This window comes from Maylandia zebra, linkage group LG2 (assembly GCF_041146795.1).
Source record: "Maylandia zebra isolate NMK-2024a linkage group LG2, Mzebra_GT3a, whole genome shotgun sequence".
NCBI lineage: Eukaryota > Metazoa > Chordata > Actinopteri > Cichliformes > Cichlidae > Maylandia > Maylandia zebra.
Genome location: NC_135168.1, coordinates 47,130,214 through 47,144,103, shown reverse-complemented (window position 1 = coordinate 47,144,103; position 13,890 = coordinate 47,130,214). Strand labels below are relative to the sequence as shown.

Below are 13,890 nucleotides of genomic sequence, written 5' to 3'. Positions count from 1 at the left end.
TGGCTTAATTACCTTTTGCAATTCTTGGCTACTTTAGGGGTTAACGCAGCGAAGGGAACTACTTCAACTTAAACCGTGCAGTTTTTCATCTTAGCCCACGACTGATGGACAGCTCTACTTAAATTAATAATGAAGGGATTGCATCAGGAGATGAACATGAAGTTTTGGTTTGTTTACTCAAAAGAAAGAAAGATGCTAAAAAGTTCTCCATTACCTGAGGAAAACTGCAGAGGCTACATAAAAATATTGATGCACGTCTGAAAGGTTTTTGGAGGTTCCCTCCATAACCAGTGGACAATGTTGCATTTAATGCTCTTTCAGCTTAGCATTAGCTGGCTACATATCTTTAAAGATTAAAAGTTTACCCTGAGCTGATGCGCATCAGTTACGCTTCATGATGCATTTATTATTCAGTGGCTTGGGGTTTTGATTTCAGCTGGCGGCAGAGGCATGTCAAAAATACATGGTTTAGTGTGGACAGGAAAAGACAGGCAGAGACCAAGTTCTCATCCTGAATACAAAACTGGTTTATGATATGAATGATCGTAGCCATTTAACTCATGGTTGGATTTTGTAACTGGCATATTTGCCCATATAAAATCCCTGAGGACAAAAACACTGTTTTCATCCACCAGCACCTGAAAACTATTCCAATCTGTCAAATGAGGCCATTACACACTTTTGATTTAACTAAAAAAGGGAAAGGTTATATGTGGTTTAACTGAAACATATGTCAAATAATCAGTCACATCTCTCAGCCTGAGGTGTCAGTTGACCAGTGAAGGAACAGGCCAGCTGCTAGAGACCATCACTGAACTGTCACCTCCACCATACATCCAAATACAAATCTAATGCCCACTGAAGAAATGGGTAGATCTATGTCAGACAGTGCCTCCTTGACAAGGGTGTGACTGTGTGCTACCCTTTTATTAAAAGCTGCACTTAAATAGAAGATAGATGTTCATTTTGCCTTTTTCCAGCTGCACAGAGTTATTAAAAACTGAGAATGTGCAGAAAAAAATATGTTTTTTCCCCTTTCCTTGGTAAAGTAGTATTTATTTATTGTCATTGTCTAGAACAATGAAATTGCGTTTGGGGCTTCCATACAACCCAAAAAAGAAGAAAATAATAAATACCCCTTAAAACCCAAGTGTACATATTTAACCCAGTGTGACTCCAATGCAATAAGACAATCCTTAGCAATAATGTTCGTAGAAATTCAGACAAAGACCTGAGAAACATGACAAAATACAACAATGCGCCCATTCAATATTATTGTACTGTGAGATATGATATCAGATATGATAGTTATCTATTTAAGAAAGAGGGGGGGGGGCAGGAGGGGGAAGAGAATAAAGATATGATGCACCAATGCAGACCAGTTCATTGCTATTAAGAAGTTGGATATGGTTATTGTCCGTGAGAGGGGGGCAGAGAGTTCAGGAGCCTCACAGCCTGTGGATACAGGCTGTTGGCCAGTCTGGATGTTCTGGCCTGTATAGACCTGTACCTTCTCCCTGAGGGCAGCAGATGGAAAAGGTGGCGCGCAGGGTGATGTTGGTCCCGCAGGATACTGTGCACCCTCCTCAGACAGCGAGTGGGGAAGATATTACTGATCTCTGGCAGACTTGTTCCAATAATTCTGCCAGCTTCTTTCACCACCCGCTGGAGTGCTTGCTGATCGGCCTTGGTGCAGCTGGGGAACCACACTAGAAATCCATACGTCAGAACGCTGCTGATGGCACAGTTGTAGAAGTTCAACATCAGAGATCTGGGAATGTGTGCGCTCCGCAGTCTCCTCAGGTAGTAGAGGCGCTGTTGGGCCTTCCGTACAACTGAGGTGATATGGTTGCCCCAGGACAGGTCCTCGGTCACAGTTACCCCCAAGAATTTAAAACTGCTCACCCTCTCCACCGCCTCACTGCCAATGAAGAGAGGCAGATGGTTGTTATGACCCCTCTTCCGGAAATCTACAATGATCTCCTTGGTCTTTTTGGTGTTTAAGACCAAGTTATTGTCGTGGCACCATGACTCTAGTTGTTGCACCTCTGTCCTATAGTTTGTCTCATCGTTGTTGGATATAAGTCCGAGCACTGTAGTGTCATCTGCAAACTTAACAATGAGATTGGACGCGCAGGAGGAAATACAGTCATGGGTGAAGAGAGTGTATAGCAGAGGGCTCAGAACACACCCCTGAGGGGCACCGGTGTTGACCACAAGGGTGGAGGAGGTGTTCTTACTCACTCTGAAACTCTGTCTACGGTTAGTGAGGAAGTCCACAATCCAGTTGCACAGAGAGGAGTTAAGTCCCAGTTGGTGGAGTTTGGGACGGAGTTTGTATGGCCGGATGGTATTAAAAGCCGAGCTGTAGTCTACAAAGAGGAGCCGTGCATAGGTGTTCCTGTGTTCCAAGTGCTTCAGTAATGTGTGCAGCACTGTGGCGATCGCATCCTCGGTTGACCGGTTCTCCCTGTATGCAAACTGGTGCGAGTCCAGGGATGGTGGAAAAGCAGCTCTGATGTGTTTAATGACCAGTCTCTCCAGGCATTTGGCGGGAATGGGGGTGAGTGCCACAGGTCTGAAATCGTTCAGACATGTGACATTTGACTGTTTTGGGATGGGAACGATGGTTGCTGCTTTGAAACAGGATGGTACCAGTGAACAGGACAACGAGGTGTTATATATAGAGGTGAAGACGTCCGCCAGGTCCGCAGCACAGTCTTTTAGCACCCGGCCCAGCACTCCATCCGGCCCGGCCGCCTTCCTGGTGTTAATGCTCCGGAACACACGCCTCAGCTCATGAGTGCTCAGGACCGGAGCAGGGTCGGTTGAGGGGAGAGGGGACAGGACAGGGTCGGTGTTCTCCCTGTCAAAACGGGCATAAAAGAGATTTAGATCCTCAGCCAGAGTAGAACTGTCGGCTGAGGGTGATGGTGTTCTTCTTTTGTAGTCCGTGATAGCCCTGATGCCCTCCCAGACCTGCCTTGGGTTTGTGTTGTTCTCAAACCTGGCCTCGATACGCCTCCTGTGCTGCTGCTTGGCAGTCTTGATGCCTCTTCTCAGGTTGGCCCTGGCAGCACTGTATGCCTCCTGGTCCCCGGATTTGAAAGCGTTGTTCCTTGTTCGAATAAGTTGTTGAACTCCGTGTGTCATCCAGGGTGGATTATTAGGGAACACACGGAATCGTTTCCAAGTTGTTACATTGTCCACACAGAAACAGATGTAGTCCAAGCCATACTTAACTTTTATGATATCCTCATTGGAATCTGAAGATTACAAGTGCAAAAACATGAACTCTTTGTTTATCTTTTGAGGACTTTTTTGTCTATTGGGTTAATATTTCATTGATAAGCATGCCTCTACTGCTCATGGCGGTGGTGGCTGTGGAGAGTAAACCGTCTGCTCGCCTCTTGTATCCAGCTTGGCTCTCATTTTTTCGTCATTAACTCACATAAACATCCCATCTGTTCTCCTTTCACACTTCCTTTTGCCAGTACTCCTTGCTGCTCTAATCTGTGTATCAGCCAAGCATGTGGGGATTTTCTGTGTTTTTGGAAAGAATGAGAAAACCCCAAAAGTGTTTGTTAAAGTCTAACTCAAGGTGAAATCACTGTTAGACCCTACCGATTTGTTTCTTTGTCTTGCCATGTGCAGCCGTCTTTTAAAACCCCGCTACACACGTCACATGTGAAGTTTAATTTTCAAAGGGTTTAAAAAAATGCATGGAAAAGTTTTCTCTGATGGAAGTGCCAGGCATTTTCTCACCGGGATTTTCCCCATGCAAGTGTTTTGGACAACTCCTTGTGGGCTGCAAAATGTTTAAAGTGAAGGCACACAATCTTTGCAGTCTTCTTCTCTCTGCTGTTTACTAGCCTCCAGATATTGCTTTGCTGTTGCAGATACTTCTGTGCTAGCTGGGAGGACCATCAGAATTTAATTAAAAGCTATCACAGAAAGATTTTGTCCTCGCCCAGAAACCGAGCTTTTGAAGTCTGTATTGGCTAAAAATCGTATTTACTTCTTTCCAGTGAACTTACTATAAAGAAATCCTTTTTCTGTTCTTTAGCAGTTGTTTTAGAACGGGCTTCAAAAGAAACATCAAGCTTGCTAAATGTCAATTAGCACTGTTATGGCAGACATTTTATTCCAAAAAGACATCGATTCCTGCATCTTAACTTTTCTACAAACCATTTTCATGAAATTTGACATAAGGTTAAAAAAAAAAGCTGACGTGCCATTAGATCAGCTCACTGGCCAAAACTGATCCCCTTGGACTGTATATCGCATAGATTTTGATATACATCTTTAAAATGCTTGTCTCACAAGCCTTAAGAACAGCAACTTTTCAATTTGTAATAGTACAGTTGTGGCGGACCACTAGAGGGCTCCACTCACACCCGTGTTGAGGAAGTGTGTTGCTGTGTTTTGTGGCGCGATGTGTTCAGTTGATGTTGGAGAGGAATAAAGAAGGAGTGAGAACGGAGAGCTCTGTGTCGTCCATGCTTACCTCCACATTGGTGACCCATGACTCGAGCATGCTACAGACCGAGGATAACACAGACTCCGCTATGGATGCATCAGCGGCCGCCGGTCCCCCGCCTCCTGCTGCAGCTACGTTGCAACTGACGGACTTTTAGCTCCACGATCCCCCGTCGTGGTTCGTGCACGTGGAGGCTCAGTTTGCCCTTTGCGGCATCTCGGCTGACGACACGAAGTATCACCATGTGGTGGACTCGCTCGACCCGCTGGCCACCCGTCGCGCGATGACCCACCCGCCCAAGGGGAATACGCCGCCCTTAAAGAGCTGCTTCTTCGGCGCTATGCCCTCTCCAACGCTGAACGAGCCAAAAAGCTCCTCACCCTGTCAGACTTGAGTGGCGGTACTGCTCTCGAGCTCATGGAGAACATGTTGCCGTTGCTCATGCCCGATGACGGGGGAGTCCAGAGCGCGTCGCTGCCTGCCGCCTTACGCTTTCACGGCCCAGGGTAACGGACCCGCCAGTGCACCGTAGCAGCCGCGACCGCTGGCAATACAGAAAGGCTGCTCTTCATAGAGGACTCGCGCTCTGGGAGACGTTTTCTCGTGGACTCCGGCTCCCAGAAGACCCACCTTCCCCCTACCACTGCCGACAGACTAGCAGGGAACTTTGGCCTGCCATTCGTTTTTGTTTACCTGGATGATATATTGGTGGCCAGCTGCTCAGCGAGCCAGCACGAGTCCCATCTGCGCCAGATTTTCCAGTGTTTGGCAGCGCACGGCCTGATCATCAACGCTTCCAAGTGCCAGTTTGGGTTGCCTGTTCTGGATTTCTTCGGGCACCGCATTTCCGCTGAAGGTGTGGTTCCGTTGCCCGACAGAGTCCAGGCCGTTTCGACTTTTCCCCGTCCCATGTCGGTTGAAGTGTTGCAGGAGTTCTTGGGGATGATCAATTTTTACAACCGCTTTCTCCCCAGAGCTGCCCACCTGCTACAGCCGCTCTATGCTGCCTTAAAAGGTAAAACAGCCAAAGATCCTGTTTACTGGCTGCCGGAACGCGTCCAGGTGTTTTCCGCAGCCAAGTCTGCGCTGGCTGATGCCGCCCTGCTGGCCCACCCGTTTCCGTCAGCGGCGATCGCGTTGACCACCGACGCATCCGACGTGGCAGTGGGTGCTGTGCTGGAACAGTGGGTTTCAGGTCTCTGGCAACCGCTCGCCTTCTTCAGTCGTACGCTCCGGGATGCCGAACGCAAGTACAGTGTTTTCGACAGGGAGTTGCTGGCCCTGCACCTCGCGACACGACATTTTCGTTTTTTCCTTGAGGGTTGCAACTTTACTGCGTACGTTGACCACAAACCTTTGAAGTTTGCCATGTCCAAGGTCTCTGACCCATGGAGCGCACGCCAGCAGCGCCAGTTGGCGGCTATTTCAGAGTTTACCACAGACATTCAGCATGTGGCTGGTAAGTCCAATCACATGTTGGTTTCTCCGATGTATGTCAGCGTCGACTACGCTGCCATGGCCGCTGGGCAACGTGCTGACCCGGACGTCCTTGCCCTTCAGTCAACGAAAACGGACCTTATGCTGGAGGACACCCCTGTGTGGGACGGCGGTCCGCACCTGCTTTGCGATGTTTCCACCGGCCGCCCCCGCCCGGTGGTTCCCCTTTCATGGCATCGTTATGTTTTTGACTCGGTGCATGCCCTCTCTCATCCCGGCGTCCGGGCCTCGGTCAAGCTGGTCAGGGCCAGGTTCGTTTGGCCGGGCCTTCTCAAAACGGTGAAAGACTGGGCTTGTATCCCATGCCAACGCTCGAAAATCCACAGGCATACGCAGGCACCCCTCGAACCTTTCCGCGTCCCCGGTAGGCGTTTCGATTACGTTCATGTGGACCTGGTTGGTCCCTTGCCGCAGTCACAGGGTTTCACGCACCTTTTGACTGTGGTGGAGTGCACGACCAGGTGGCCGGAGGCGGTACCCCTGGCATCCACGACAGCGGTGACAGTGGCCAGAGTATTTTTGTCAACGTGGGTTTCGCGTTTCGGTCCCCATGCTGACATTACCTCCATCCACCATATGACGGGCCATACAGGGTTCTTAAACAGGGCGAAAAACATTTCATTTTGGACTTTGGTGGTCGGCAGGAGGTTGTCTCTGTTGACAGACTTAAGCCTGCACATGTTATGCAAGATGATCAAGTGGTCCCGGCCCAGGCCACTTGCCGCAGCCACCCACCTGCCACCGGGCTGATGGGTTCTGTTTTTTCCCCCAGGAGCGTCCCACAATCAACGGAGCCCGAGTTATCTGCAGCTTTTTCTGACCGCCAGTGCCAGCCTCGCTCCCGAGCTGGGTCTTCCTCTGTCAGTTCCCCACCCCCCTGGTTCAGCCGTTCCGGCTGTTTGCTTAAACCCCGGGTCCTGGACTAGTTCTGCTGGGTGTTCGGGGGGGGGGGGGGGGGGCATGTGTGGTGGATCACTAGAGGGCTCCACTCACACCCGTGTTGAGGAAGTGTGTTGCTGTGTTTTGTGGCGTGATGTGTTCAGTTGATGTTGGAGAGGAATAAAGGAGTAGTGAGAACTGAGAGCTCTGTGTCGTCCATGCTTACCTCCACACAGTAACCCTTTTCCAGTCACTTCCCCCATCACAAATATTTGAAGGACAATCCTAAGCTGGTCAATATCTTCCAGTAGATGTATTCAGCTAAAGCACATTCCAGTTTAAGGTAGAAGTCAGAATTTCCAACTGGAACGCCCCCTCAAGTCGGATTTCCAAATCTGAAATTCGGAGCTGCCTGGCCAACCCCAGATTAACAATCCAAGATGGCGGCAGTGAACATAAACCTTGCTAAGGAGCAAAACAAATCCTGTTTTTTCTCGATTTTCCAACTTCACTACTGGAACATGCTCAACTCTACAGTGACATCACTCCTAGTTCAGACTTATTCTGTTATTATAACTGCAGTAACACTAGAAGTATCTCAGTGGTGTACACATCATTTCAATACAATGTTTTAATTAGGCCAGTTAGTCACTGAGACACAAATCTTTTTTTAAAGCGTTCAAAATTTTAAGTTAGATTTTCCTTGCAAATGCAGTGACACTGCATTAAAACTACTCAATTTATAAACTAAATATGAGAAACCGAACGTGCCAGCAATGCAGTGAAGAATCTAAAAAGTAAAAATAACTTCTTTTATGTCTCTAACTGGGTTGCAGAATTTTTGATCATGTTTATCTCCAAATATGTCACTCATATAACGTTTAATGTTTATGGCTGACCTATTTTCTCAAGTTGAGGTTTGGGGTCATGTTAAGTCTTTATCTACTCCAATTAATGCATTACAGTTAAGAGGGAAAGATCCCATGCCTCCTCTTGAACTACCATGCTCTCACGTATGCCTGCCTGTGCGTGCACACACACTCACTCACTCACACTCTAATCAGGCTCGCAAGTGCCCAGCTCCATCTGATAAGACTTACTCTCTGATATTTTTTAAGCTCTGACTCATGATCTCTAGCTGACTGCAGGCAAGGACAGCAGAGATCCTTGGTGTGCAATCCTCTGCCCTTCACTTCATGCAATCCACTACTCTTCTCTTGCAATTTCCCAGTACACATGTCAGATGACCAGAGATCAGGGACATATTTGCACAATTTCCTCTGATGTGATGTTCACATGGTGAAGACTTCATGTGTGATAGTTTGGCTATTTTTTTTATTACAGTATCAACAACCAACTCGTTTTTCACTGAACACCCCAAAGAGAAAAATTCAAGTTCTACCATGTGGAAAGTCCCATTCAGACAACACATCAAATGGTGTTAGTCAGAGGTGACGGTGGCAGAAGTTCTCTGTTGTAATGTGGACCTCTTTTGCTAATTTGCAGCTAATTATTATTTTTTTAATTCTTGGATTTGGCTAGAGTAGCTTCGCATACCTCAGTTTTTTTTTTAAACCTCATGCTGAGCCATGTTGCAGCCTCTCAATTCATCTGCTGTCTGAAACAAGCCATTTTGGCTCCTTTGCTTTCAAGGCCAGCCTCTCTTTGACCTAACTTACTTCTGATAGGATGCCGCTTATAAACAGGAAGTTTGAACAGCAGTTGGGTGTGGCTTCCATACTCGCAGCAGACCTGTGTGCCTGGAGTACCTTATTAGAGACAATCACTCTTATGAAAATCATATAGAGTCATTAATAGAGAAAAACAAAAAGTGAAGCCTGAGCTTTAGGCTCACGTGGATTGCTTCAATTTTATCTGACACTTGGCCGTGTTTAAGTGAATAAGTGAATATTATCAACTTTAAGACTATAACAGAAAAAAATGAAAACATAATTGGTCCACTTTCACAGCTCCCCATTATAATGTGCATTCTAAAAAAAAAAAAAAAAAAAAAGAGGCAGTATGACTAAAACAAAAACTCATGACTAAGCCAAAGCTAATTTCTTTAGCTGTTTTCACATTTTCTGATCCAGCTTTACTTTATTTAAACAGTTATTTTAAATCAAGTTCAGGAAACCCTGTTCTGCAAATGCACACAATATTTTTCACAGCTAATATTTTAAAAGGTGTTGGCAATAAGGTGTTAGCAAGAACATTTACAGTGGCACTGTTCTGTTAAAGTGTCCAGTAAACTGTAACGGTGAGCAAGCACGAACCATAGCAAGGGAAACAGCTAATATAATCCAGCCAGCTGGTGTTTCTCTTGCAGTAGTGCGATAAAATGCAAAAGAAAATATCCAAAAGCCAAAAGTTTAGAAGTTATGTATAAGTTAGTTGTTTAAGTGCTGCGGACTTAAAATACGACTTGCAGCAAAGCACCATGCTTATCTTTATGTTTGTCATGTTTCAGTTCTGTGAGTGCAAGTTTTAAAGATGCTTAAATTAACATAAATCAACAACTTTGCAATTAAAACTTAGCATTTTTAAGTTTCCTCTAGCAGGGTCAGAAATTGTTGGGATACCACACAAAGAAAGGAAGTGGATGGCAGAAAAGCTTCAGGAAAAGAGAACGTGTCAGGTTTTGTTCCAGGTTGTCATTCAAGTTAAAGAGACACAACATCGCCTCTTTCTACATACACACGTCAACACATAACCATCTCCCAACCCTCAGAGTATGATAAGAACTTGGTTATTACACCCTTCGTTCCCGTTTCACATTTCCTCTTGTTGACAAACACCCAGTCCAAAACATATGTCCATCCTGCTTGATGAGCACTATTTCACATGACATTTTTCCCCCAAATCTCTTACAGCACTTCCCACCTAACATACACCTCCCCCTCTTTCTCCTTCTCGTTTCTCCTATCTGAACCATTTCTCTCCATCTACCAGCCTCATTCTCCACTTTGCTAATCTTCACACCACCTCCAGCTAAATGAATCACTCTTTCAATTTCTTGTTCCCGTTTCTCCCCATCCCAGGTTGCTCCATTCCCATTTTCATCTTCCATCATTCCCCCAACATGTCCATTGACTCCATCTGATTCTGCCTGTCTTTTACACCTTAATCCCTTCCTTTTCCTTCATGCCTCCCTCCCACTCCCTCCCTACGTGGCTAGCAGAATGACTGGTAGGAGAGCATATAATTTGTCAGAGGAGGTGCTGTCAGTTGACTGCTCTCCAGGCTAAGAGCTGCTCTCCTCGCCCCTGGGTTCACGGAGTCACTGCTCTGTTCCGCTCTGGGATTATGCAGATCTTAATTCCCTTCCGCTCACACCTGAGGGTGGCAGGGCATGAAATAAGAAAAGTGTTCACTGCAAATAAAACTTTTTGCCACCAAGAGGAGGGAGAGAGGTTGAGGGAGGACGAGAGGAAGGTGACATGGAAAGAAGAAGACAGAGGAGCTTGGTTATTGTTAGATGGACTGAGTGAAAGAATGATGGCGTGGAAATAAAATGTGTTCTAGAACCCACAATGAATGATATTTCCTGCAGTAGTGAATAAACTAAGCACAGAAACAATATACTCCACTCCCAGCTCCCATTTTCAAACATGCATCCAAATGTTCAGTATGCAGCAGCTTTATTAGTTTTTATAACCCCAGCAAGCTTTGTAATCACTGGCTCCCGTTAAACTGTTCAGCACAACGACCACGATTATCCTACACTGGAGTATTAATGTAGCGATTTAAACGACCCACAAAAGCCATCACTCAACCTTTCAATGCAACCGGGAATTCCACAGGTAGTCTGACACCTCTGGGCAAACAGGGTTTAGTGACTCCGTGGTTACTTCATAGTTAGCGGCATCTTTTTGTTCTGTGTAAACAGCAGGTCTAGTTTTTTTAATTAATTAATTAATTAATTAATTGGTTTCTTGCTGGTATGTACCAGTCTTCCATTCCCCCTTCCAACCAGCATTTAAAACGTTTAGATGTTAATTTCTAATAAAGTCTTTTAAATAAGTAAACAAATGACAGATGTCTTACAGCCAGTAGCGTCGATTAAAATGGTTTAAAAAAAAAAAAAAGTTTATGCGAAGCAGTTGATGAGAGAGAAAATAACTCGCACAAACACTGAGAGAATAGCAGATTGCTCCCTCACCTGATAAAGACTCCTTGGAAAAAGCAGAAAGACAAGACATACAGTATCCGAATGACCTGTGGGAGCATCCTCTGGCTCGAAATCTCGCCCCACTCCCGATGAATAACTTGCAAGGTTAATTGTTGGAATCAGCAAATCCACTGAAGAATCGTGAGACCGGTGTGGAGGAAAAAGGCATCGTCTCTCTCAGTGATCCAGGCTGGTCTTTGGGTAAACTTCTCCCCCCTCCCACCAAGTCCAAGGGGGGGTGAACACATGCAAACAGCGGGCGCTGTGCTTCAGGCGGCTGGACGACACTGGTCAGACTGTCAGTGCGCTGGTGCATGTGTTCAAGGGGAGTGTCGGTTTACGCGTGGGTCTCTTTTTTCCTCTCTCCTTTTCCTTGACAATGTGGTTTCGTCTCCTTTTCACTGTATTTCCCTCCCTCGCTCCAAAACATTTGAAAGGAGTGAAGATTTAAAGGAACAGTAGCTTTTGTTTTGACGGCTGCCTCTGGTGTAATTATCCTTAATTAGAATGAAGGGAGTGAGGCCTCCGATGATGACCTAATTAGACGCTAGCTGATGACCAGTTTGGACTAAAACACTCAAAAACGTGTAAGTAAAATGTGAAAGTTCGTTTTTAAATTGTTATTATTTAAGATTTCTAGCGCAATAAAATAGCTTTCTTCAAGTATTATCCACAGCGCCACAAGCTGTTTTATGCCATTCACCATTTTGTTTTCCTGCAAGTATCAGCAGGTAATTTCCAGCAACAGTCCCCTGATAGCAATCACCTTTGACCATCACAGCCAGCAGCTTTCTATGCACAAATCTAATTAGGTGCCGTGGTTTAATTACACTTACAACATCTAGTTATCATTGGTAAACTATTGCTGTCAAAGGAGCGTGACCTGTAAATCCTTAGCCGACCAATCAGCATGCAGAATGTTAGCACTTCTGGACAAAGCTGGTTTCTAATCACTAATTTAGAAGAAAAAAAACCCAACTAAATTACATAAGTCTTATTTATTTCAGTTCAAACAAAAAAAAAAATCTGGGCTGTTATTTTAAAAAAGGATTATTATTATTATTATTATTATTATTATTATTATTATTATTATTATACCCAGGAGATGCATACCCACAGATAAACCTGCTAATTACTACTAGCAGACTAAAATGTCACTCACATGAAATGGATCAAAAAGCTTCTTTAAGGGTTTGTACCACATGGACAAATGAAAAGGTAAATTTGAAAGAAGAAAAAGAACAAAACAGCCATTTATAGTTGTTGCTTTTTGAGTAAATGATTCTTTGAAAACAAAACCACATTTTGTACAAAGCTGTGGAATGGGCATTTTAACATGGGGGTCTACAGGTAGTGACTCGCTTTTGGACCCATTCATAAAGTAGCCATTGGAGGAGCGGCAGTTTTTGGCACTTCAGTATTAGCTTCATTTTTAAGCCCTGGAAGCTGCAGTATGGGCAAAGCAAATGTTGTTCACCAGTTTTTTTTTTTAAGGAGCTTCATTGAACCAAAATACAATATTGTTATCAACCAAATGACCGAGGTAAACCTGCCACCACCTTTGCGCCCTTTAATCCTGGCAATATTGTAACAAGAGTGATTTTCCACATGGAAACATCACCAAAGTGGAGCTTTTGCAGGGATGTTGCTGTGGTTAGCAAGTGCCCTATCTTCTTTGGAAAAAAGATCAATATATTTGTGGCTTGAACTAGATGGAACCCTGTCTACTACGGTAGACAGTGTTACTGCATCAGGTCATTGAATGCATCCCCATGTACTGGCAAAAGAAAGAAAGCAGAGCCAGTCTCAGTGTCCATTAGCGCCTCTGAATATTAGAAATTACAGGGCAGCAGCACAGTTGTCTGTTTTATTGTCAGTCATCTTTCCCGGTTTATTCCACCCAGCAGCTCTAATATGTTCTAAGCAGGCAGAACCATTACTTGTCTTTATATGTGAAAATACAGCAGATTAACCTTCGCCATATTCAATTACTTGGTCCCATTTCAATGAACAACTGTATTAAAGATGCGTTAGGTTTCTCTTTCTTAAAAAGGAGTGAAAAATCACAAGCCTCTTTAGCTTCACATTCCAGTGGGCTTATGAATTTACATCGGCTCATTCAAATTCTGTTTTTGAGTTTGGCTTTGGTCTTTTCTATGAGCGAGCGGGTCACACATTCAGAACTTTAAAAGAAGTCAAAAGATATAACAGGCAAGCCCACGTAAAGTCTGAGAAAAATAAAAACAAGAAAACAAAGGGATTATCCAGAAGGTGGTCTAAAAGGAAAGCGGCGATTAAACCCTGCTGCAGACGCTGAAACACACAGCTGTAGAAACAACAGCCAAGGCGTCATTCTTGTAACAGTGCTTTCACCTACCTGAAGCGTGCATTTGTATTTAGTACATTATTATGTAAAGGCTCTGTAGATGAGACTTTACCATCAACATCTGATAAGCTTAACATTTTTCTGGCCCAGTTGGACCCTAGCAGACTTATGGGTATGTAACACATTGCAGAGACAAGGAATTACACAGGAAGGACTCGGAAAATGACATATAAACTAATAAAATAACATGGGTCACACCATCTATCAAAACAAGTGGAGCTGACTGGAAAAGAGGCACAAGAGGAAAGAATTCGGGAAGAGCGTGTGGGCACAAAAACAAAGGAAGGGAAAGAAGGCTGAAGTTAAAGAGGTCAGAGATGTGAAGGCAGAAGTTGCTTTGGATATTTAGTGTCTTTGTACAAGACACTGGCTGATATGGTAACATCTAAAAGTTGTTTAATAGAAGCTCTTTTGGCCTTTCCAGCAAAGAGGGAAAGGGTGGCTGTATTAAAAAAAAAAAGTCTAGTAAAACAACAT

General features: G+C 44.7%; 1 protein-coding gene across 3 annotated transcripts in view; it reads right to left on the bottom strand.

The window, feature by feature from the left end:
* The window catches only part of glra4a (glycine receptor, alpha 4a), a 69,495-nt gene extending 57,765 nt beyond the window's left edge, over window positions 1-11,730 (bottom strand). For all 3 annotated transcript variants that reach the window (XM_076875728.1, XM_004545790.4, XM_004545791.4), the window contains exon 1: window positions 11,019-11,730. In XM_076875728.1, the coding sequence (XP_076731843.1) occupies window positions 11,019-11,086 (68 nt within the window). In that variant the 5' untranslated portion in view covers window positions 11,087-11,730. The remainder of the gene's footprint in view (window positions 1-11,018) is intronic.
* Window positions 11,731-13,890: the final 2,160 nt, after the last annotated feature.